This window comes from Balaenoptera ricei, chromosome 18 (assembly GCF_028023285.1).
Source record: "Balaenoptera ricei isolate mBalRic1 chromosome 18, mBalRic1.hap2, whole genome shotgun sequence".
Lineage (NCBI taxonomy): Eukaryota > Metazoa > Chordata > Mammalia > Artiodactyla > Balaenopteridae > Balaenoptera > Balaenoptera ricei.
Window position 1 is genome coordinate 8,553,228 of NC_082656.1, and position 26,568 is coordinate 8,579,795.

Consider the following 26,568-nt stretch of genomic DNA (forward strand, 5'->3'; position numbering starts at 1 on the left):
AAATATGTGAGCTTGTTGTGTTTCATCACTTATCAAGCTGAGCCACCAGCTCCATCCTAAGGAGTCTCACATCAGAGGTCTTTGTTTTCATCAGGAAAAATGAACAAAGTGCAGTTAGAAGGCTGTGTCAGTTTTCCTATTTTCTGTAGGTCAGCCTGGTCTAGTGGAAAAAGCCAGGACTTCAGCTTCATCCAGATCCTTGTGTATGCCATGGCCCCATGCTTAATGTTCCAGACAATTTTCTTGATCTTCCTAGGCCTCTTTTTCCTCATCTTTAAACTATAATCATAATTCCTTTTTTCTAAGAGGGATGTTGTGAGAATTAAATCATATAACATATATAAAGTGTCACATGCAGAATGCCTGGCATATAGTAGGTGCTCAGAAGCCCCCTTCTCCAAATCCTACCCTCAGGTACCTCTGAAAGTAAGAGGAAATGGTACCTGGCTTCAAAGGCAACAAGAGAAAAGAAGGCATATTTCCTCTTATCTATTTTTTTCTAGGAAAATACCATATAGAATTAAAAACAGTGATTTGAATTTGTAAATTTTTTCACTCTTTCACCCTCAAAGCTTCTAATAAGTTTATTTGCATAGGCCCCACTAATTACATCATTTAAACACTGTGAGACCAAGGAACCATTTGTGATTTCCTAAGAATTATTTTTCATTCATTTTTCATTCAGTCAATCAGTAAGTCAAAGCATTTATGGAGCCCATAATCAGCCAATAGCTAAGTGCAGCTTGTCTGGACCCAGGAACCCAGAGGTGAAGGTTCTTAAGTCCAAAGGGAGGTGGATACAGGGAGCAAAGACCATCGGGATGGACTTAATAAATCCTGGGATGGGGATTATGGGGGTTTGGAGGAAAGTACTGCTCCAGCCACGGGGTGAAGTAAAAGCTCTCTGGGAAGAGCCCTGAGCCAAGTGTGGACAGACAGGAAGGAGGAGAGCAGGTGTTGGGGGGAGACAGGATTGACACGGCCTTTTATTTCTTCCTGGTTTAATTTCACAAATGTATGTAACATTGGAAATGTTTGTGATACGTTTTGTCAGAATTCTAGATGACAATCCCATAACCAGAATTTCACAGCGGTTGTTTACTGGATTAAATTCCTTGTTTTTCCTGTAAGTATTCATCTACCTTTCAATCCATCTGTCTATAAATTGCAATGACGTCTAAAACTAGCTTACAAAAAGAGCTTTAGGAAAATCAAGCCCCCTACAATGTATATTAGTCAAAACCTTCCCTGTATTTCAAGCCACAGTTACTGTTGCTACTTCCTATCCATGGCTCATGGTATATTTGAAGCCGACTAGTTCAATTCCTTTTGATCTCCTTTAATTCCCTTTAGTCCTAAGGCATGTTCTGTTTTGGTTTTCTAAGGCATGTTTTTATTTGCAGTGGTTCACCAAAGATAGTATTCATTTTCATCTCCTTACTACATTTAAATTTGTTAGAGTCTTCCAGGAGTTCAGCTCCAACTGCATTTTTAACAAAGGAAAATGTGCCTTTGTCCAGCAAGAGTAACTGAAAATTCCAAAATCTTTGTCTTAGCAACTAAGCTTTTCTCATAATTACATTTGCAGTGTTTATTAATATACTGGGATGATTTATCAGCAGGGGATTATTATGTTCCTTTACAGTTGATCATATAGCATCATTAATTTTCCATTTGTGAAAAGGGACCACAATATCATAAATTAATCATGCAACTTAACATGTTCATGAGTTGTCTTCTTCCCCAAATGCCCCCCACTATCACTTCTTAGATTTAATGCAGTTTCCAGTGTGGCCTTTTAATATTGTAAATGATTAACATTTCTCTTAAAATGAAACTTTGGATGTATGATGCTGGAAATGATTGCAAATTTGAAGTTTACAAGGAAAATTACCATGAACTTCAAAATTATTACCCGGTATATACTTTTGTTTCATCTCATGAAGTCAAACTGTTTCATATTTATTCCTAGGTTATGTATCACACTTATGCATTCATAGTTTCTCTGACATCTGCTCCCTTATCCATGCCACACACATATCTAGAGACCATTTTGAAGAGGTAGTTATGTTTATATTCTTCATCCTAATATACTGATTTTAGCATACAAGTTCCCGAACTGTGGAAATAGTAAAAATACTGTTCTTAAAGTGGCATATCATTTCGTTTCTAATTAATCTCTTCTTTGTGTAAAGGTCTATGGTGAATAACTACTTAGAAGCCCTTCCCAAGCAGATGTGTGCCCAAATGCCTCAACTCAACTGGATGTGAGTATGCACTTAGCAGCTAATTTGTTATTCGCCCAGATTCAGGAAACTAGCCCTGAAGTTAATTAACAGTTACACAAAAAGCTCATCTCTGCTTTTCTTTCTAAAACCAAAATTTGGTCATGTCACTTCCTGGCTTAAACATCTTTTGGGAATCCCCCCGGGTGTGAGGGCAACGTTCAAGCCTCCCAATTTAGCACCAGAGACCCATTGTCCTCTATCCCTTACTGCACCTGGTCTCTTTGCCAGCCCCTTCTCCTCTTGTGCCTTCCTTTCAGATACACCAAATTACTGCTCCTTCAGTCAGTTCCCTGAACACATGTTGTTCCTTCAACTTGAAAGGTCTTGCTTCTTCATTCTCCGACATTTCCTTCAAAAGTCAATTTAAGTGTCACCTTCAGGAAGCCGTCTCTGACACACCCACCAGTTCAGTGGTTGCCTCTGTGCCCCGATTACGACAGGAGAGCCTCCACCACGCCTCCCCTCCTCCCACTGCACCGCTGTCTCAGGGCACTGTCATCATAGAACCATCTGTTTACTTGTTTATCCCCTACCGTTCAGTAAATTCTGTGATTTTATACCCAGCACAAGGATCAGCACATAATAGTGCTCAAAAAAAACTCTGCAAATGAACGTGCTAAACCATTTCCACTCCTTGGTAGCTTTCGACCAATACACATTTAAACCATTCATTTGGTTTCACCACCACTACCCACCATTCCACCATGTTCATATTCACGGTCTCCTGAGACAGGCAGGATTGGTACAGGAGTGACTTCCTGTCCTGGGAAAATGCCGGTTGTACTGTCCCCCCAGAACTCTCCCCATTGTCAAATCAGGGGACTCAATACCCATAATATGATAAAATTTTAGTACCTCAGCTTTGGATCCTCTCTGAACTTGCCTCACTTGTTACAACACTATTAGGTGACCTTGTGTTTATTTACTGACTTAAAAAAATTATTTACATACCTGTTATCAAAAGGCTTTTAAGGCAATGGGGGTCTCACGTAAGTGCGCTAAATGTTAAAAATGGGAGAGATGGGACTTCCCTGGCAGTCCAGTGGTGTAGACTCCATGCTTCCAATGCAGGGGGCACGGGTTTGATCCCTGGTCAGGGAACTAAGATCCCACATGCCGTGCAGAGCTGCCTTAAAAAAACAAAGTGGGGGGGAATTGATGATCTGAAAAACATGAGAATAAAACTCATTAAGAATAGGTGGAAAATACTTAGAAACTAAGCAAGTACATCCACACAATGGGAAAGCAACATGAAGGAGTAACGTTAACAGAAAAATATCAGGCCTCCAGCCTGTACCCACCTGGTCCCCAAAATGGGCATCAGCAACAAGCAGGAGACCAGGAAGCAACATCCGAGCCCCGGGTTCTGGGGACACTCATTTTCACTCTAGGCTCCCACAGACACGAGGGAAAAAATAGACACTCAGTGAAAAGATGTCGTTAGCAAGATTGGCTGATCACAAATGAGAGCTGAGAGGTCAGACCCAAATCGCCCCAGTTCAAAGGCAGAAAAAACCCACCTTGGCCATGCTTCTCCTCCCTCACTTGCTATCAGCTAGGACTGTTGCTCACAACTGCAAAGTGTTATGAGATGTAAAAACATTTTCCCTATTCTACTGAACAATATTTGGACTTTCAAGGGACTACACTGTTTATTATTTGCAATTGCTGTATTTTAAGAGTGAAAAAAAAGTTGAGTTCCTGCAAGACCTCCAAGATGGCTTTAAAATAGGATTTTAAAGGCAATGACAAAGGAACTGGTGATTTTAACGTGAATGTGAGAAAGGTTCAGAGGCAGCAAAACAGCTATTGTCATGTACGGGAAGCCTGTAGGAAGCCAGCGGTAAACGGAATGAGGAGAGTTGGCAGCAGAGCCGACCCTCTCCTTCCTTGGCGCTGCTGGAAGCGGCCATGTCGGAGTGTTCCCGAGGTTGTTCCCTGACGGTGCGGGTGCTGCTGTCATGAAAGGTTCACCTTGGCAGAACGTCATCTCTCCACCAGTGCTTCTCCAGCGTCAGCGTATAGCGCAAGCAGCGCAAAGACTCAGGACAGCCCGCTGGACCTCAGTCCTAGCGTTTCTGATTCAGTGGGTCTGGGGTGGAGCCTGGGAATCTGCATTTTAACAAGTTCCCCGGTGATGCTGGGACCCGGGACCCTCGGAGCAGCACTGCACTCAGCGTCAGCACCATGGAGGGAGGTAGAAAGAGCAGGCACTTCCCTTCACACAGCTTCGGACTCGCCATCCTGACTCTGGCATCCAGTATTTGGTAGATAGTTTGGCCTAAGTTTCTCCTTCAGCAAAATAGAGACACAAATATCTACCTGACCCTGGGGGAGGGGAGGGGAGAATATAGCGATCTACGATGCCATGACTAAGTGTCTATGCATTAGATTCAGATGGATCGGAGTTAGAAGGTCAGTTCTACCCCTCAGTAGCTGTGTGACGAGAAGAAAAGTGAATTTCCAAGATCCTCAGATTCCTCATATGTTCAATGGGAGGTAATAATGCCCACTTTGTAGGAGTGTGTATTATGCACTCAGAACAGTACCTGACACTATAAAAGCCCAATAAATGGGAGTTACTGTTATTACTGTACAAATTTTATGCTAATTAATAGCATGGTGTCCGGCACAGAGACACATTCACTAAATGGCGGGCTGCCCTTTCGCTCAATTTTATTAAGTTCTAACGCTAATTAGAAGGGGAAAAAGATACAAAATATTAATTATACTGACCCTGCAATAAGTAGGAGGAAAGCCTAAAAATTGGAATGAAGTAAAAATAAAGTTCAGAACTGTTATATCACCAAAAACTGCCTTTAGACATATGATTTGTGCAAAAACATTAAAAATAGTTTTTCTCCATGCCTTTTAGGGATTTGGAAGGCAATGGAATAAAATACCTTACGAATTCCACCTTCCTGTCGTGCAATTCACTCACAGTGCTGTAAGTATACAGTGTAATTCAGTAAATGAGGGGAAACCCAGTAGCTTTGGAAATCGAAAGGAAATATTGGCAAGGAATTTTAAAGTATGTTTTGTTTACAGCCTTGGTCTGAAACTGCAGTACTAGAAAATGTACACATGGATCTATTGACTTGGATGGTAGGGCCAAGCCTTATGTTTAGCTGCCAACCATTTAAGCCTCCTCCTTTCTGAGGGCAGTCATCATTTCTGTGCACTCTCTCTGCTGAACTGGTACCTAACCCCACGGTCAACAAGGAAATGAGATAATGTATGTGAAAGTGGTTACTGCTAATGACACTTATCACTTGATGTCTCTCTCTTTAAAGAAAACAAAATTTTATTCTAAAGAGAAGAACCTCTAATGTATTCTGATTGGCCAAAGATTCTGACTGGTGATTCTGATTGCTGACTGTGTTTTTTATGGGGGCAGGAAGGCAGATGGATCGGTTAATTGGCACATTTGCACTCGTAAGCTTAAAAACACAAGAATGTGCTTTTGTTTTAATCATAGTTCTCCATATATAGTAAGTACTTAGTAATGTTTGTTGCTTGGATGGGTGGTTGGGAAAGAAAAATCAGAGCATATCCATTTGTAGTAATCTAACCACTTTTCTCCAACAGACTAAGAGATAAGGCTGTTGCCAGGTTGCAGATTTATCAATCAGATTGAAGATTAGCATATTTAGTAAGAAAAGAGGCTATCCCACATAGGAGATGCAAAGAGTTTATTCTTTGTCTCATAGATAATGAGAGAGAACACTGGAAGATAAACAAATACCATCCACGCCTCCTATTTTATAACACCATGTAGCTTTTGAATCACCTTCATACTCTTTATCTCATTTGTTTATACCCCTGTAAGGTAGTTAGCTGACGACCCCCTCTTTTTTGCCGTTTGTCCTGGAGGATTCCATTTCTAGACAGAGGAAATGTAAAATCACTGTTCCCCCACTAAATTTAAAATTTGTTTGTGGCCCAAATGGGGTTGGTTCAAGCTTTGCTCTTTTTCTGGACTACTTCTTATAAGGAATGTGCCTTACCCAAAGATCCTCTCAAAGCCTTCACAGAATTATTAACAGGGTCCAAATTTGACATTGCATGTGTGCATGTTGGGAAAGAAACACTTTCTAAAGTAATCAGAATCCAAACGAAGTGCAGCTCTGTAAACCACACTCAGCACCTCCAGTTCCTTACGGGAGCATGTCCTGGAGAGAGCATATGGATACATTCTCTGTAAGAAGCTCCTGCCTGTGTTCCACACCAGAACGTGCCTTGCTTTGAGATTTCAATGGAGGCTTATTAAATTACACCCGGATCAATGGCATCTCCCAATGAGAACTGATTACTACAGCAGACACAAATCAACAATGCTGACTCTTACCATGTCTTACAGGTTTCTGCCTAGAAATCAAATTGATTTTGTTCCAGAGAAGACATTTTCATCATTAAAAAATTTAGGAGAACTGTAAGTAGCATTGTCTACTAGGAAAATATGATTGCTTCTTCAGGATTACAAATCTAAATGGCTAGTGAGACTGCTTTTCATTAGTAGCAATCAAAATCCTGTAGACCATTGGATATTCAAAATCAATTAAGAAAACCAACATTATCCTAAAAGTAAATTAAAAATCAGACAGTGGGCTTAATATGGATTTAGCCTACTCTAATTTCTCTGCCTGTTTTCTTTGACTGATTTCATACATACGTGTGTTTGGGAGTAAATGAGTTTTCCATGGCTCCTTAAACTCAGGGATTCTCCTCTCTAATGTCTGGAGTACAATTAATTCTCAATACATGCTTGCTGAATGAATAAATGACTGAAATAATATTAATCAATTATAACTAAACAAAAGAATGAACATGCTTATTATCCCTTAAGATATTATAACTTCCAGAGCAGATGACGCAAATAGAAATGTCTAGAAAGAGGCTCATTGAAAAATATTCAGAGAGCTCATGCACATTTTTCTGTTCAAATATATGTTTTGTAGATCTAAACCTTTTGAAAATCATCTGTCTTGCTATTAATTCATCGCTACCCACAAAATGATGTATCATTGGCATTTAAAATTGTCTGTTACATTACACATAGTGGTGATAAGGGTAGAGATCTCCTTCTCCTGATCTGAAGTCTAAAAAATGGAAATTAATTTCTTAATCACCTTCTCCCCCATTCTTTATACCTTGCTTTGAAATCCAGAAAGGACTGTGAAAAGTAGTTCAATAAGAGTAATTTGAAAAACAATTCACAAATAATTAAGATAATTTAATCTAATGAATGAGTATCATAAACCAAATCCACAAATATTTAAGTGCCTATAATGTGCAAAGCACCACATTAGAACTAAAATATTATCATTCTATGGCAAAAAATTAAAGACAGCTCACTGCTTTCTCACAGGGGCATTCCTGATCAGACCTTGGAGGATGGATACAGATTTGGGTTACGGGGGTGGAATGGAGGAGTAGAGTAGCCCAGGACAAACAGGAGTGTGTTTTTATACAAACTAAAGGAGACAGTGGTACGGAGTCCACATTCTGAACATTTTCCTAATCCTCGTCTTATACTACACTTAGGCAAAGCCAACCCCCTGCCCCTGCCAAAAACAAGAGCCTAAATAAGAGACGCTAGCTTTCTTCTTTTAGGACCACCAATAATTCATTCCAATCCAGATAGCACCAGTATGATAGAAGAAATTCAGAGCTCAATAGAATTAACTCGAACAAGGCATTTACATTTCTTAAGTTTACAAAAATGTTAGATAATTTTACTGTGCCTTCTTGACCACAAACCCCTTCTGGAGAGGAATAAGCACACTTAGATGAGGCCACTCAGATTCTTTCCGCACAGAAGACTGTACTTTATTTTTCAAGGTAACACTTTGCAGGACGTTCTCCAGGTGTACGAGATCATCGTCATCTTGTTTTGCTGTCACTCTCCCTCTGATCTGTGCACACCTGTGGCTTTCTTCTGCGCCGTGACCCACTTGTGCTCCTTGCATCTGGAGCACCAGCTCAGAACACCAGCTGGCAGGCTGTCTACACTTGGATGTCATGACAGTCCCTCAAAGTCTATTTGTTTAAGTTAATTTACAGATGACCCTTACCCCACAGCCAGCTTCTTCCCCTAGGCTTGCCTATCTTAGTGGAACCTGCATTCTTCCTGGCAGCCTGGCTAGAAGACTGTTCCCTTTCCTTCTAACTCTCTTTACACTTGATGTCCTATCAGACCGCAAACCCTGCCAGTGCCTCCTTCTACCCGTATCAGCTCTCACCCGGTCCAGGGTCACAGCCTCCTGCCAGGTCTCCCTCCTCTGAATCTCTGGCATTTCATCCTATCTTTCATTCTTCTAACAGAATTATCATCCCATAACCCAGAGCATATTTTCCCACTGTCCTGTTTAACATTCTCCTTCCTTGTTGCCTGCCATAAAGCAAAGTCCTTGACAGAGTTCTCAAATATTAACGTTCAGAAGAATCACAAGGAATGCTGGCTTTAAATGCATGTTACCAGGCTCCCTTCCAGAGATTCGGGTGTGATAGTTCTGGAGTGGCACCAGGAAAGTGCTCTTTTTATAAGCATCTTCCTTGATTCTGATGCCTGAACTGTACTCTGGGAAATACTGCCTTGGAAGGTATTCATGGCCTTCCCATTTTGTCTCCAGGCTCTTTTCCAGGCTCTCCTCCTCTACATCTCCCCATCCTTTCTATCCTCCACCCACGTTGGACAACTTGCTGACTCCTGGAGATGTCACTGACTTCCAAGCATCTGTTTCTCTGGTCCTGCTTAATCCTCACCTGAAAATCTGCTCTTCTTTGACTCCACCTATAAAAATCATCAAACTTTGCTCAGACGCTTCCTAATTTCCCAGGCCAAGTTTGATGATTCCTTCCTCTGTTTTTCATCTGTACTTGTGTAATAACACTTGTTTCATTCTTTTGTTTCATAATCTAGTTGTTTACTCTAACTGTAAGCTTTTTTTTTTTTTTTTTAATTTATTTTTGGCTGTGTTGGGTCTTCGTTTCTGTGCGAGGGCTTTCTCTCGTTGCGGCAAGCAGGGGCCACTCTTCATCGCGGTGTGCGGGCCTCTCACCGTCGCGGCCTCTCCTGTTGCAGAGCACAGGCTCCAGACGCGCAGGCTCAGCAATTGTGGCTCACGGGCCTAGTTGCTCCGCGGCATGTGGGATCTTCCCAGACCAGGGCCCGAACCCGCGTCCCCTGCATTGGCAGGCAGACTCTCAACCACTGCGCCACCAGGGAAGCCCTTAACTGTAAGCTTTTTTAGAGAAAGAACTAAGTCATAGTTATTTGTCACTCCCATATATCCATCAGGAGCACCAAAAAATCAAAAATAGATAAGATCTTTTGTTTGACTCCTAGGCGATTTCACATCTGTTTCACTTTTAACATCTTCTCTGGCTCAGAGGATATTTTGGACCCTTCAAGATTCCTGATTCCTTCTTATCCTGACAAATCTCTTTTTCACATTCTGTAGGGACACTGCCCTGCAATTTTTTCTGGATTGGACAGCCCTATTATATTTAGATCTAAATTCTCAATTTCTTCTAAAAAAAAAAAGTACCATATAAAAGTAGACTAAAAATATGTGAACTTATCCATTCAAGATCATCTGGGCAGCTATTATGTGGTCAAAACTCTCTTAGTTGGAATGCAAAATAAGTAGAGACATAGGTCTTGATCTCAGAAAGCTTCTAATGTAGTTGGATAAACAAGATATCACATACATGAACCAAATAGGAATCACAGAAACAATGAATGGTTGAAGGTACAAAGAGTACCTAAAACAGAGGGAATTAATCAAAGTAGACATTGAAGCCATGTTGGGAGTGTGTTGGAGAGGGGCTGAGAGGAAATTCCAGATATGGGAACTGGATGAGCAAAATGTCACCTGTCTGAAGGTGATGGAAAACATATCCATTTGGCTGACTCACATGACTTTGTTGGGTAACAAGCTATCAGGTTGGTTAAATTGGATTGTATTTTCTGTTACATCAAATGGGCTGATGACAGTTGTGAGCAGTAATAACTATGTCATTTATTTCCAATGTAATTGCTTTGGGTTTTCACTGTCACCAACAGGGACCTGTCTAGCAATATGATAATGGAGCTACCACCCCACATTTTCAAAGACCTGAAGCTTCTTCAAAAACTGTAAGTTCTTCTTCCCCCTGTCATCAGATTTAAATGGCAACATCTTGAGTTTCCAAAATAATAATATCCTCATGCTTCCTTCCTCCTCCCTTCTAATCGTACAAAAGGAACCTGTCGTCCAATCCTCTTTTGTATCTCCACAAGAACCAGTTTGAAAGTCTTAAACAACTTCAGTCTCTGTAAGTCAAATGTAACAGTATGTTGATTATAATTTTAGTGTGTGTGCTTTACTTAGGACCACATTTATTTTTAAATAGGTATTTGACACACAGGAGAGCTTTTAATTTGAGCATGCATCCTCAGACAGTTGTTAATATCATGATTACCATCAAGTATGTACTGAATGACAACAGAATCTCATTTTTTACCATTCAGTGTGTGTAAAGACCATTTCTGTGTTTGAAGCTATATATAGCTCCTTCCTGAAAACAGGATTCATATGGAAAAATCTCTTACAGTTTTCACAAAGAATTAAATTTGCAATAGTTGTGTTACTAAGCAGTCGGTAAAAAAAAATAGCAAATTATATAAGACTTCTCTACTTCTTCCCTTTCTTCTTTCCTACAACAGTCTACTTGATATCGATCCTCAGAGCATGCTTTTTACTTTTCAATCAGTAAAGAAAAAATTATCCCATAAATATGAACATTCAGACAATTAATATTGTTTAGTATTTTAAAATTTCCAACATACTAGATGTTAAATGGTGCCAAGAACTCTGCCAGCTGTTCTGTGAGCCTCTTCAGTTCCTTTCCCATGAATAGCCATTGTTGGTTAAAGTCTGGGTTTTTTTTTTCCCCACAGAGTGCATATTACTTTACCTCATCCCAGCCCAAAGCCTTTCTTCATTTAATTCCAAAGACCAATCCTTAATATCACTTTTTATTCTTGCTAAATAGTTTTCTGTTGGAAATTAATACAAGCTTTAGATTCTCAATAGATATTAGTGAACATCCAGTGATGAAAAAGACTTGGTTCCTGCTCTCAAGAAGCCAGAAGATATGGACAAAATGATCTTCCCTTCACTCACTACGTACTGAATTCCGAAAGGCAAAGTATCAAGTTACACATCACGCCTTTCTGAAAAGTCAAAGTAGTAACTATTTACCCCATACTTCCCTTTCTTCATTTCTTTTCTTTCTTTATTGTTTCATTTTCTTTTCTCTAAAGATTCATTTACACATTTATTTTACAAACATTTATTAGCCACCAACTTAATCATAGCACTGTCTTGGGCACTCAGTATATAGTAGCCTCTGCTCTTTTGAAAACCACAGGCTATTCATCAAATAATCACATAATCCATGTAATGGTAAAACTGTGATAAGTTCAGGAGAAGCTAGAGAGCAGAAGAAAGAAGGGGGGGGGGCGGAATCCTTTAAAAAGGACTCCAGAGTTTCCCGCAGGAGGGGCCCTGTGATGATTCAGTGGTAGAATTGTTTCGTAAGTCTCATTTCTGACCACCAAGGTCCTCTATAAAGGACTCAATATGCAAAGGAAAACTCAGAACCTTATCCAGAAATCCTTATTCAGATTTGCCCAAAAGAAGCTGAGTGAGAATCAAACATCTTTCAAAATAAGCCTTTAAAAAGCAAAAGGTTTCTGTCTTTTTAGACTATCCTCTTTCCATCTATGTTTCCTGAGAACATGGCAGACTCCCTTAATTCATGCCATCCTAAAGTGTCTTCTAATAATCCGTATTTGAAGAAGCTTCTGGATAAATGAGGAGTGTTAGAGGTTATCACTGGAGTCCTGTGTGGACATTTTATGGGGTTGGAGGAATTACAGGAATTATGCTTCCCACTGTTGTCTTAGAAAATGACTGTCCTGAATCGGAGCTCCTTTTATTATTGCTTCCATGGTTTTCTACCTTAAAGATACATAGGCCAGGAAGAAATGACTGTATTTAAATCCAGATTCTGACAAAACTCAGGTTGAAAATATCAAGTCCTGTCTGAAACCCTCTAACTCATATTTCGTGATTTATAAAATCAAACTACAGAGCCAGTTTCACAATCATATAAATCACAACTGTCATTTTTAAATCAAAGAAATGAATGAACGTGTTTTATTAGAAGGTTGTTCTGTGTATGAAAGTGACAAATCAGCTCCAAGTTACAGGAGGCATAAATAGAAATGGCAGTTTTCTAAGACAGTTTATTGTAAAATTTTCATCCTAATTTGAATTTATAACAAGATTTTGAAGCATGGTGTTTAAGATTGACAAAGAATACAATGATTTAAAAGTTAAATCCTAAAAACATGAAACCTATTGTGCATATTTTCCAGAGACCTGGAAAGGATAGAGATTCCAAGTATAAACACACAAATGTTTCAGCCCATGAAGAATCTTTCTCACATGTATGTATGTATGAAAGAATGGGGAAAAAAGTATGGTGAAATGTTGCCGATGGGGAAGAAAGTATGGTGAAATGTTGCTGATATTCTCTTTTAAACTGTCTGATGTATCACTGCAATGTGTTTTATTTTTAGTTAATTAATTAATTTATTTATTTATTTTTGGCTGCGTTGGGTCTTCATCGCTGTGCGTGGGCTTTCTTTAGTCGCAGTGAGCGGGGGCTACTCATCGTTGCGGTGGCTTCTCTTGTTGCGGAGCACGGGCTCTAGGCGTGCAGGCTTCAGTAGTTATAGCACGCGGGCTCAGTAGTTGTGGCTCGCGGGCTCTAGAGCGCAGGCTCAGTAGTTGTGGCGCACGGGCTTAGTTGCTCTGCGGCATGTGGGATCTTCCCGGACCAGGGCTCGAACCTGTGTCCCCTGCCTGGGCAGGTGGATTCTTAACCACTGTGCCACCAGGGAAGCCCCTGCAATGTGTTTTTATGCAAGAAAAGTCTTTTTATTGAGAACTTTTTAATTTTGTCACCTTTGGTCCCTGTTCAAATAGAGCTCAATATTATGATGTGCTGACATGAATGACACTTCTCTCTGGAAACATGCTGTTTATCCAGTTGAGGCCCAATAAGAGATTAGGGTACCAGAATGCCACATATGACACAAGATGAAGTCACTGGCTAATGGTACTCAGGAGACCTGGAAACATTAATTCACCTCACATGAGTGAGCAGTCAGCTACTCTAAGATTTGAGCCCTTAAGAGGAAAGGTGCTATATAAATTCCAGGTGTTGTTTCTGTTACTGAGTGCACTGCAAAACAGAGGTAATTAATCTTTATAGTAGTTCTGATAAGTCATGTTAATATATTTGGCTAAAGTGCACTGTGTAAGTTGTCTTAATATAGGAGTTTATGACATGATCATTTCTTTATCAACTGTGTAATCTAATGTGTTCATGACTTCAAAAATCAACCATTGTTATCCACAGCAATAGGGAGGATTCGATGTAAGATATCAAGTTGGGATCAGCAAGGGGCTGAAATGGTTGGTGTGAAGGTGACCTTTTGGGAGAATATTTTGTTTATGTCTGTGCAGTAGGTGTGATTACCCAAAGACAAGTATTTGATGTATATCCATATGGTTTTCATAAATTCTCTTTCTGTGGCTCTAGTAGATAAATATTTCATGAGGCTATCATTTCCTTGCTGCAGGCAGAATGTGAAGTCTCCTTAGAACAAAGAAATTCAATCTTTATAGAACTTGATGGAGAAGCTGCTGCTTTAAATAGGAACCGCAGGTTGAGGTCAAGAAGGACCCAACAATTAACAGAAAACGTGTGAACTTAGTTACTTCCCTACTAAGTGACCTAGTGGTTCTTCTTTCATCTTCCTTGCCCATCGTTTATTGAAACACGTCCACCTGCCAACCAGTGCCCTGGTCCCAGTGGGAGGAGAGGTTGGACCACCGTAAGCTACTTGAGGGCAGGGATAGCCTTCAATATCTCTATGTGACATACCCAGCACTAAACCATGCATCATTCATTTGCCATCTAACAAGTATTTGTTGAGTACTTCCCCCATGCCAGGGAGAACACAGGGATGAATGAGAGAGAGAAGTGTCTGCCTCACGAAGCTTCCATTTAGCTTTGGGAACCAGAAAGTAAACTAGTTAACAAATAAATCATTAAGAAATGCTGGGAAGAAAAGTATAGCAAGATAAAGGCAAGGAAGGAGGATGTAGGTAGTTCACCTAGAAGTCAGAGCTGTGACAGTCAAGCAGCCCTGAGTGGAAGGAGACAATTCTTCCTGGAAGATTCTTCCAGGAAGAGAGAAAAGCAAAAGCACTGCACTGAGAAGGGGGTGAGCCTGGCTTGTTCGAGGATTAGAAGGGAGCCGACGTGTCTGGGTGGAGTGAGCACGGACGGGAAGCGCTGAGGCAGATCAGAGTAGCCAGGGGTCCAATCATGGGAGGCCTGCAAGCCGGGGCAAAGTAAAGCTTTCTTTTTTTTTTTTTTCCCCTGCCTCTCTTTTTTTCAAATTTTCTTCTACTTTATTTTTATTTTCTCTTTTTTACTGAGATATAATTGACATACAGCATTATAGTTTCCTGTGTACAACATAATGATGCAATATTTGTCTATATTGCAAAATGATCACCACAATGAGTCTAGGTAACATCCATCACCACACATTGTTGCAAATTTTTTTTTCTTGTGATGAGAACTTTTTAAAAAAAATTTATTTATTTATTTATTTATTTTTGGCTGTGTTGGGTCTTCGTTTCTGTGTGAGGGCTTCCTGTAGTTGCGGCGAGCGGGGGCCACTCTTCATCGTGGTGCGCGGGCCTCTCACTATCGTGGCCTCTCTTGTTGCGGAGCACAGGCTCCAGATGCGCAAGCTCAGTAGTTGTGGCTCACGGGCCCAGTTGTTCCGTGGCATGTGGGATCTTCCCCAACCAGGGCTTGAACCCGTGTACCCTGCATTGGCAGGCAGATTCTCAACCACTGCGCCACCAAGGAAGCCCGATGAGAACTTTTAAAATCTACTCTCTTAGCTACTTTCAAATATACAAGACAGTATTATTAACTATAATCACCATGCTGTACCTTATCTTTCAAATGTTTTTAAATTGTTGTATTATATTGAACGTCAGAAGCTTTTAAAAAGTGCAGAGGATATAGTATTCATATGTTGAGAACATTGGCTTTTTAAAATAAAACAGTTAATTGCTCTTTTAATTGTATCCAATGGAATTTTTTTTACCAAAGCAATTTTATCTACACATACAAATGTTAAAATATATAAACAAACTTTCTTTAACTTGCTAGTTTAGCAATTGAATGGGCAGATGACAAAAAAAGATTAGATGAAGAGAAAAGAACTAAAAGAGGTGGTGAACGAATATAAAAATAAAATGAGTTTTATGGGAGAAAATCCTAAACATAACAGGTTTGGAGAATGGCAGTAAACCAAATGATCTCCCCAATTCCAGCCCTTCAAGATTCCACACACTTAGACCATAAACACATTGATCACAGACAGGCCTGTATTTTTCTCTAGAAATGGTTTAAGTCCTTCCAGGCCCTATTAAGGAATCTGTGTTTAAGGCAGCTGCTTCTCCTCCTCACTTCAATGAGACTGAATTTTCCTAGTCTCAGGGACCTTCCCTTCCTGCCTGTACCAGGGAAAAGAAGGCTAGTTTAAGTGAATATACTTAAAACTAAGTACAAGACAGGAATGTTTTTAGTGAGCTACTCCGCGGGTCCCTTATATCCCAAACCGAAGCCCCTGAATGTTTGCTAAAAGATCAATTTAACAATGACAATCTACTTTTTTGTAATACCCTAGAGAATCACCCAATGTGATGGGGAAAAGTAGAGTCCTGGAGATTTCCCATTCTCATGTCCTCCCCTGACTTACCTCAGACAAGCCACAGCAGATACCTGTGTTCTTTAGGTTCTTCACCTTTAAAGAAAGAACACTGCCTAGAGTAATGTAATATTTAATGAAGAACTCTACAATTACGTAATCACTACTAAACAAAAATAACCAAGCCTAGTGAAGCCACACACCTAACACAGCTGCAGCCCCAATAGGACTGCAACTGTCGTTTCTGTGTCATTGCTGTAAAGTGACTCTTTTTTCCCTTTGACTTTAGTTATTTCAAAAACTTTCGATACTGCTCCTATGCTTCCCATGTCCGAATATGTATGCCCTTGACTGATGGCATTTCTTCATTTGAGGACCTCTTGGCTAACAGTATCCTCAGAATATTTGTCTGGGTTATAGCTTTCATAACCTGCTTTGGAAATCTTTTTGTCATTGGCATGAGATCTTTCATTAAAGCTGAAAACACGACCCATGCTACGTCCATCAAAATCCTTTGTTGTAAGTATGTTTCCTATATATATGGATTAAGGATATCTTTGGAGAGCTGTGCTCTAGATTATATTGGCATTCAACAGATGGTGTTTAATATGAATTATATATGCTGGGCAATTTTTTTTAAAGTATGAAGGTACTATTGTTCTCTTTGGCTGCTCTTTTCTGGATTGCATGAATCTGCAGTGACTTACGTCTTCGAAATGGGGTAACAGGGAGCCGATGAGTTAAGGGATGGATTATAGAGAACAGGTTGTGGGTCACAGAACTATGTTTTGTTTAACCTTCAATCGCAATAGCATCCATGCTCCTCAAGCCCAGAAAATGATTCCTTTAATAACTATGTTAGTAATATTTTTTACTGTTTAAAACCTAGACCCCCCCCATACCCCCGCAAATTATCTCCCCACCACCATTTTTTTCAAAATTATAAAACAAAGATGCAGTGTAGTACTTTAGAAATAGTACACCTTTTGAAGTCCATTGGCTTCTAGGCACTATTGTAGGTTTTACGTTAGTTCGCTTAATACAGGAAGAAGGAAGCAGGCCTAAATCAGAAAACTAAGACGGAGATGCTGGAACTACCAACATACATTCTATGACTCTTCAATAGGTGCGGACTGCCTGATGGGTGTTTATTTGTTCTTCGTTGGCGTTTTTGATCTAAAATACCGCGGGCAGTATCAGAAGTACGCGTTGCTGTGGATGGAGAGCTTAGAGTGCCGCCTCCTGGGCTTCCTGGCCGTGCTGTCCACCGAGGTCTCCGTCCTCCTGCTGACGTACTTGACTTTGGAGAAGTTCCTGGCCGTTGTCTTTCCCTTCAGTAACATCCGTCCTGGAAAATGGCAGACCTCGGTCATCCTCATTTGCATCTGGATTGTGGGATTTTTAATAGCTGTGATTCCGTTTTGGAAGGAGGATTATTTTGGAAACTTTTATGGAAAAAATGGAGTATGCTTCCCACTTTACTATGACCAAACAGAAGATATTGGAAGCAAAGGGTATTCTCTTGGAATTTTCCTAGGTAAATTATATTTTTCATTTCTTGGACAAACGTTATTCTTGTAGCAATACCATAGATTTCAGTAAAGCCATATTTCTCCATTTCAGAAAGTAAACAAATATAGTCAAGACTGTTTTCCTTTTTTAAAGAAAAGTCCTTGCTATGTATATATAGGAGGTTTTATTAAATTTTTTATTATAGAGATTTAGTATGGAAAACAAAAACATACTGTCAGGATCTCTGAATGATCTTTTTATTATCTGTAAGACCCTTTGATTTCGTGTTCATACAAAGTGACAATGAGCTGGAGGAATTCTAGTTCACTGCCTTGTCCTGTGACGCTACCAAGTTATTTGAACTCATTTTTTTACAGTCTAGATATGAGCTAAATAAATAATAATAAAATTCTTGAAACTGACTAGCAGGAGATTATCTGAATGGAAATACCAGGAAGGTTTATTACCTTCTGTAAATGCAGTTCCAAAGTCCGCAATGGAAGGGTGCTTAATAAAACTCTTTGCTTTTTAGTTTTCTTAATTCTCCCTAATTAAAGAGGGAGAATTCAGGGTTTTAGAAAAGAAAACGCTACCTTCTCTATTACAAATGAATGAGAAGTTTAGCCCTTAAAGATTAAAAAGACTTTTAAAATTGTCTAGTAGGTATCTCTCTTGCTTAAAACTAAGGCCATTCCCATGTCCCCTCTTTAACTAGGGCAGTATTATCATTTCGATTCCCCCTTCTCATCTTGTCCCCCTCATCTAAGAAGTCAATAAGCTCCATCATCCTTTCGTTTTTTTTAATACTCGTTATCTTTTTTTTAAATTAATTAATTTATTTTTGGCTGCTTTGGGTCTTCATTGCTGCACGCGGGCTTTCTCTCGTTGTGGTGAGCGGGGGCTACTCTTTGTTGCGGTGCGCAGGCTTCTCATTGAGGTGGCTTCTCTTGTTGCAGAGCACGGGCTCAATAGTTGTGGCTCGCGGGCTCTGGAGCGCAGGCTCAGTAGTTGTGGTGCACGGGCTTAGTTGCTCTGTGGCATGTGGGATCTTCCCAGACCAGGGATTGAACCTATGTCCCCTGCATTGGCAGGCAGATTCTACACCATTGCGCCACCAAAGAAGTCCTCATCCTTTCTTTTTCATCAAATATTTTTCCCTCGAAATACACCTTTGTCTTCTCTTTCTTCCAGTCTCTACCTACTGCTGTCACCTTTGTTTAAAGCCTTATGACCTCTGCCCTGAATTATTACATTAGCCCTCACTGGTCTTTTGGCTTCTGGGGTCTTCTCTTTCCTGTTTATCTGTTCACTACCTGAGTACCGAAAGGACTGAGTATCCTCTGCTCAGAGACCTTCAGGAACTCCCTGCAACCAAGGTCAAGTTTAAATTAGTCACTTAAAGCCCATCACAAAATGGCCCTAACCGCCACTCCCAGCTATTCTCCATCTATTCCTTCTCTTCTTCCTCTGAAAAAGAAAACACTTTATATGTACCATTTTAATAATACTCCTCACATAAACCCTGTCTGATAGCCATTTTTTCATGGCTATGGCACTCCTACAATGTTGTAAGCCGTTCCCGGCATAGGTGCACTTCATGGAAGCCCTCTCTCCCTCACACACACATATACACACACACTACTGTACATTCATTGGTTCAAACAGGATTTATTAAGCACCTCCTATAGGCCAGGCACTATTTTGGGAACTGGAGATAAAACAGATTGGCCCCACGGATCTGCAGCCAGAAAGAAGGATGAAGACAAGGAAACACGTCCTCACGTCACAGGCTGACAGATGCCACGAAGGAGGAGTACAGGATGTTCCAGGAGCCCCAGATCTGAGGACCAGGGAAGACATCCCAGTAGAAATGAACCCAAACGGAGGCCCAGAGGATGAGGACACATTAGCCAAGTGAAGGCAGAGGTCGTGTTCCAGGAGCTGGAGACCCACAGCCAGGGAACAGGCCCAGATAAAGGGCAAAAGAACTATGGTGTGGAAAAAGAAAAAAAAAAAAAGAACTATGGCATGGCTGGATCTTACAGTTAAGGTGTGGGCGTCACTACAAGGGTTTAGCACACACACATAAACATCATCTACATACACATAGCTTATCTGTGAGAGATGGAGTCCTAGAGCCCGTTCTTTTGCGTAAAAAATATAAGACTATATAGTTTTTGTTTTTGTTTTTTTTTTAAATGAAGGTCTTTTTTTTTTTTTTTTAAACACTATTTTATTTATTTTATTTATTTATGGCTGTGTTGGGTCTTCGTTTCTGTGCGAGGGCTTTCTCTAGTTGTGGCAAGTGGGGGCCACTCTTCATTGCAGTGCGCGGGGCCTCTCATTATCGCGGCCTCTCTTGTTGCGGAGCACAGGCTCCAGACGCGCAGGCTCAGTAATTGTGGCTCACGGGCCTAGTTGCTCCGCGGCATGTGGGATCTTCCCAGACCAGGGTTCGAACCCGTGTCCCCTGCATTGGCAGGCAGACTCTCAACCACTGCGCCACCAGGGAAGCCCCCGACTATATAGTTTTTAAATAATTTTTTAATTTTGGAATATATTTAGATTTAGAGAAAATTTGCCAGGACAGTACAGTTTCCTTATACCCCTCACCCAGGTTCCCCGACTGTTAACATCTCACATTCCTATGGTGCTTTCAGAACATACACTTCTGAACCTTTCTATAAGTCTGTTTTCAGGATTTGTACCAGAGGAACATCTTTAACAGTCATTTTATTTTATTCTTTTTTTTTTAACACCTTTATTGGAGTATAATTGCTTTACAGTGGTGTGTTAGTTTCTGCTTTATAACAAAGTGAATCAGCTATATGTATACATATGTTCCCATATCTCCTCCCTCTTGCATCTCCCTCCCTCCCACCCTCCCTATCCCACCCCTCTAGGTGGTCACAAAGCACCGAGCTGATCTCCTTGTGCTATGCGGCTGCCTCCCACTAGCTATCTGTTTTACGTTTGGTAGTGTATATATGTCCATGCCACTCTCTCACTTTGTCACAGCTTACCCTTCCCCCTACCCATGTCCTCAAGTCCATTCTCTAGTAGGTCTGTGTCTTTATTCCTGTCTTGCCCCTAGGTTCTTCATGACCTTTTTTTTTTTCTTAGATTCCATATATATGTGTTAGCATACGGTATTTGTTTTTCTCTTTCTGACTTACTTCACTCTGTATGACAGACTCTAGGTCCATCCACCTCACTACAAATGACTCAATTTCGTTTCTTTTTATGGCTGAGTAATATTCCATTGTATATATGTGTCACATCTTCTTTATCCATTCATCTGTTGATGGACACTTAGGTTGCTTCCATGTCCTGCCTATTGTAAATAGAGCTGCAATGAACATTTTGGTACATGACTCTTTTTGAATTATGGTTTTCTCAGGGTATATGCCCAGTAGTGGGATTGCTGGGTTGTATGGTATTTCTACTTATAGTTTTTTAAGGAACCTCCATACTGTTCTCCATAGTGGCTGTATCAATTTACATTCCCACCAACAGTGCAAGAGGGTTCCCTTTTCTTCACACCCTCTCCAGCATTTATTCTTTGTAGATTTTTTGATGATGGCCATTCTGACCGGTGTGAGGTGATACCTCATTGTAGTTTTGATTTGCATTTCTCTAATGATAAATGATGTTGAGCATCCTTTCATGTGTTTGTTGGCGATCTGTATATCTTCTTCGGAGAAATGTCTGTTTAGGTCTTCTGCCCATTTTGGGATTGGGTTTTTTGTTTTTTTGATATTGAGCTGCAGGAGCTGCTTGTAAATTTTGGAGATTAATCCTTGGTCAGTTGCTTCATTTGCAAATATTTTCTCCCATTCTGAGGGTTGTCTTTTCGTCTTGTTTATGGTTTCCTTTGCTATGCAAAAGCTTTTAAGTTTCATTAGGTCCCATTTGTTTATTTGTGTTTTTATTTCCATTTCTCTAGGAGGTGGGTCAAAAAGAATCTTGGTGTGATTTATGTCATAGAGTGTTCTGCCTATGTTTTCCTCTAAGAGTTTGATGATGTCTGGCCTTACATTTAGGTCTTTAATCCATTTTGAGTTTATTTTTGTGTATGGTTTTAGGAAGTGTTCTAATTTCATACTTTTACATGTAGCTGTCCAGTTTTCCCAACACCACTTATTGAAGAGGCTGTCTTTTCTCTACTGTGTATTCTTGCCTCCTTTATCAAAGATAAGGTGAACATATGTGCGTGGGTTTATCTCTGGGCTTTCTATCCTGTTCCATTGATCTATATTTTTGTTTTTGTGCCAGTACCATACTGTTTTGATTATGGTAGCTTTGTAATATAGTCTGAAGTCAGGGAGCCTGATTCCTCCAGCTCCGTTTTTCTTTCTGAAGATTGCTTTGGCTATTCAGGGTCTTTTGTGTTTCCATACAAATTGTGAAATTTTTGGTTTTGGTTCTGTGAAAAATGCCATTGGTAGTTTGATAGGGATTGCATTGAATCTGTAGATTGCTTTGGGTAGTAGAGTCATTTTCACAATGTTGATTCTTCCAATCCAAGAACATGGTATATCTCTCCATCTATTTGTATCATCTTTTTTTTTTTTTTTAATTAATTTATTTATTTATATTTATTTTTAGCTGTGTTGGGTCTTTGTTTCTGTGCGAGGGCTTTCTCTAGTTGCGGCAAGTGGGGGCCACTCTTCATCGCGGTGCGCGGGCCTCTCACTATCATGGCCTCTCTTGTTGCGGGGCACAGGCTCCAGACGCGCAGGCTCAGTAGTTGTGGCTCACGGGCCCAGTTATCCCGCGGCATGTGGGATCTTCCCAGACCAGGGCTCAAAGCCGTGTCCCCTGCATTGGCAGGCGGATTCTCAACCACTGCGCCACCAGGGAAGCCCTATTTGTATCATCTTTAATTTCTTTCATCAGTGTCTCATAATTTTCTGCATACAGGTCTTTTGTCTCCTTAGGTAGGTTTATTCCTAGATATTTTATTCTTTTTGTTGCAATGGTAAATGGGAGTGTTTCCTTAATTTCACTTTCAGATTTTCATCATTAGGGTATAGGAATGCTAGGGATTTCTGTGCATTAATGTTGTATCCTGCTACTTTACCAAATTCATTGATTAGCTCTAGTAGTTTTCTGGTAGCATCTTTAGGATTCTCTATGTATAGTATCATGTCATCTGCAAACAGTGACAGCTTAACTTCTTCTTTTCCGATTTGGATTCCTTTTATTTCTTTTTCTTCTCTGATTGCTGTGGCTAAAACTTCCAAAACTATGTTGAATAATAGTGGTGAGAGTGGGCAACCTTGTCTTGTTCCTGATCTTAGTGGAAATGGTTTCAGTTTTTCACATTGAGGACAATGTTGGCTGTGGGTTTGTCATATATGGCCTTTATTATGTTGAGGAAAGTTCCCTCTGTGCCTACTTTCTGGAGGGTTTTTATCATAAATGGTGTTGAATTTTGTCGAAAGCTTTTTCTGCATCTGTTGAAATGATCATATGGTTTTTCTCCTTCAGTTTGTTAATATGGTGTGTCACATTGATTGATTTGTGTATATTGAAGAATCCTTGCATTCCTGGAATAAACCCCACTTGATCATGGTGTACAATCCGTTTAATGTGCTGTTGGATTCTGTTTGCTAGTATTTTGTTGAGGATTTTTGCATCAATGTTCATCAGTGATATTGGCCTGTAGTTTTCTTTCTTTGTGACATCTTTGTCTGGTTTCGGTATCCGGGTGATGGTGGCCTTGTAGAATGAGTTTGGGAATGTACCTCCCTCTGCTATATTTTGGAAGAGTTTGAGAAAGATAGGTGACAGCTCTTCTCTAAATGTTTGATAGAATTCATCTGTGAATCCATCCGGTCTGGGCTTTTGTTTGTTGGAAGATTTTTAATTACAGTTTCAATTTCAGTGCTTCTGATTGGACTGTTCATATTTTCTATTTCTTCCTCGTTCAGTCTCGGAACATTGTGCATTTCTAAGAATTTGTCCATTTCGTCCATGTTTTCCATTTTATTGGCATAGAGTTGCTTGTAGTAGTCTCTCATGATCCTTTGTATTTCTGCAGTGTTGTTACTTCTCCTTTTTCATTTCTAATTCTGTTGATTTGAGTCTTCTCTTTTTTTTTTTTCTTGATGCGTCTGGCTAATGGTTTATCAATTTTGTTTATCTTCTCAAAGAACCAGCTTTTAGTTTTACTGATCCTTGCTATCGTTTCCTTCATTTCTTTTTCATTTTTTTCTGATCTGATATTTATGATTTCTTTCCTTCTGCTAACTTTGGGGTTTTTTTGTTCTTCTTTCTCTAATTGCTTTAGGTGTAAGGTTAGGTTGTTTATTTGAGATGTTTCTTGTTTCTTAAGGTAGGATTGTATTGCTATAAACTTCCCTCTTAGAACTGCTTTTGCTTCATCCCAAAGGTTTTGGGTCGTTGTGTTTTCATTGTCATTTGTTTCTAGGTATTTTTTGATTTCCTCTTTGATTTCTTCAGTGATCTCTTGGTTATTAAGCAGTGTATTGTTTAGCCTCCATGTGTTTGTATTTTTTACAGATTTTTTTCCTGTAGTTGATATCTAGTCTCATAGCATTGTGGTCGGAAAAGATACTTGATGCGATTTCAATTTTCTTAAATTTACCAAGGCTTGATTTGTGACCCAAGATATGATCTATCCTGGAGAATGTTCCATGAGCACTTGAGAAGAAGGTGTATTCTGTAGTTTTTGGATGGAATGTCCTATAAATATCAATTAAGTCCGTCTTAAGCTTGTGTTTCCTTATTTATTTTCATTTTGGATGATCTGTCCATTGGTGAAAGTGGGGTGTTAAAGTTCCCTACTATGATTGTGTTACTGTCGATTTCCCCTTTTATGGCTGTTAGTATTTGCCTTATGTATTGAGGTGCCCCTATGTTGGGTGCATAAACATTTACAACTGTTATATCTTCTTCTTGGATCGATCCCTTGATCATTATGTAGTGTCCTTCTTTGTGTCTTGTAATAGTCTTTATTTTAAAGTCTATTTTTGTGTGATATGAGAATTGCTACTCCAGCTTTCTTCTGATTTCCATTTGCATGGAATATCTTTTTCCATCCCCTCACTTTCAGTCTGTATGTGTCCCTAGGTCTGAAGTGGGCCTCTTGTAGACAGCATATATACGGGTCTTGTTTTTGTATCCATTCAGCCAGTCTATGTCTTTTGGTTGGAGCATTTAATCCATTTACATTTAAGGTGATTATCGATATGTATGTTCCTATTACCATTTTCTTAATTGTTCTGGGTTTGTTATTGTAGGTCTTTTCCTTCTCTTGTGTTTCCTGCCTAGAGAAGTTCCTTTAGCATTTGTTCTAAAGGTGCTTTGGTGGTGCTGAATTCTCTTAGCTTTTGCTTGTCTATAAATATTTTAATTTCTCTGTCAAATCTGAATGAGATCCTTGCTGGGTAAAGTAATCTTGGTTGTACGTTTTTCTCCTTCATGACTTTAAATATGTCCTGCCACTCCCTTCTGGCTTGCAGAGTTTCTGCTGAGAAATCAGCTGTTAAGCTTATGGGGATTCCCTTGTGTGTTATTTGTTGTTTTTCCCTTGCTGCTTTTAATATTTGTTCTTTGTATTTAATTTTTGATAGTTTGATTAATATGTGTCTTGGCGTGTTTCTCCTTGGATTTATCCTGTATGGGACTCTCTGTGCTTCCTGGGCTTGATTAACTATTTCCTTTCCCATATTAGGGAAATTTTCAACTATAATCTCTTCAAATATTTTCTCAGTCCCTTTCTTTTTCTCTTCTTCTTCTGGGACCCCTATAATTCGAATGTTGGTGCATTTAATGTTGTCCCAGAGGTCTCTGAGACTGTCCTCAATTCTTTTCATTCTTTTTTCTTTATTCTACTCTGCAGTAGTTATTTCCACTATTTTATCTTCCAGGTCGCTTATCCGTTCTTCTACCTCAGTTATTATGCTATTGATCCCTTCTAGAGAATTTTTAATTTCATTTATTGTGTTGTTCATCACTGTTTATTTGCTCTCTAGTTCTTCTAGGTCCTTGTTAAACATTTGTATTTTGTCTATTCTATTTCCAAGATTTTGGATCATCTTTACTATCATTATTCTGAATTCTTTTTCAGGTAGACTGCCTATTTCCTCTTCATTTGTTAGGTCTGGTGGGTTTTTGCCTTGCTCCTTCATCTGCTGTGTGTTTCTCTGTCTTCTCATTTGCTTAACTTACTGTGTTTGGGGTCTCCTTTTCACAGTCTGCAGGTTCGTAGTTCCCATTGTTTTTGGTGTCTGTCCCCAGTGGCTAAGGTTGATTCAGTGGGTTGTGTGGGCTTCCTGGTGGAGGGGACTAGTGCCTGTGTTCTGGTGGATGAGGCTGGATCTTGTCTTTCTGGTGGGCAGGTACGTGTCTGATGGTGTGTTTTGGGCTGTCTGTGGCCTTATTATGATTTTAGGCAGCCTCTCTGCTAATGGGTGGGTTTGTGTTCCTGTCTTGCTTGTTGTTTGACATCGGGTGTCCAGCCCTGTAGCTTGCTGGTCGTTGAGTGAAGCTGGGTCTTGGCGTTGTGATGGAGATCTCTTGGAGATTTTCGCCGTTTGATATTACCTGGAGCTGGGAGGTCTCTTGTGGACCAGTGTCGTGAACTTGGCTCTCCCACCTCAGAGGCACAGCCCTGATGCCTGGCTGGAGCACCAAGAGCCTTTCATCTACACGGCTCAGAATAAAAGGGAGAAAAAATAGAAAGCAAGAGACAAAGAAGATATAATAAAATAAAATAAAGTAAAATAATATAAAATAAAGTTATTAGAAGAAAAAAGAAAAAATAATTATTAAGAAAAAATTTTTTAAAGTAATAAAAAAAAAAAACAGAAAAAACGGACAGACAGAACCCTAGGACAAATGGTAAAAGGAAAGCTATAAAGAGAAAATCTCACACAGAAG

General features: G+C 39.8%; 1 protein-coding gene across 1 annotated transcript in view; it reads left to right on the top strand.

Annotated features, from left to right (window-relative positions):
* RXFP2 (relaxin family peptide receptor 2) overlaps positions 1-26,568 on the top strand; it is a 65,827-nt gene that overhangs the window by 33,264 nt on the left and 5,995 nt on the right. Inside the window, exons 8-16 of the mRNA XM_059903406.1 lie at positions 1,055-1,126; positions 2,196-2,267; positions 5,164-5,235; positions 6,649-6,720; positions 10,357-10,428; positions 10,536-10,607; positions 12,718-12,789; positions 16,436-16,665; positions 17,273-17,683. Of these exons, the coding sequence (XP_059759389.1) occupies positions 1,055-1,126; positions 2,196-2,267; positions 5,164-5,235; positions 6,649-6,720; positions 10,357-10,428; positions 10,536-10,607; positions 12,718-12,789; positions 16,436-16,665; positions 17,273-17,683 (1,145 nt within the window). The remainder of the gene's footprint in view (positions 1-1,054; positions 1,127-2,195; positions 2,268-5,163; positions 5,236-6,648; positions 6,721-10,356; positions 10,429-10,535; positions 10,608-12,717; positions 12,790-16,435; positions 16,666-17,272; positions 17,684-26,568) is intronic.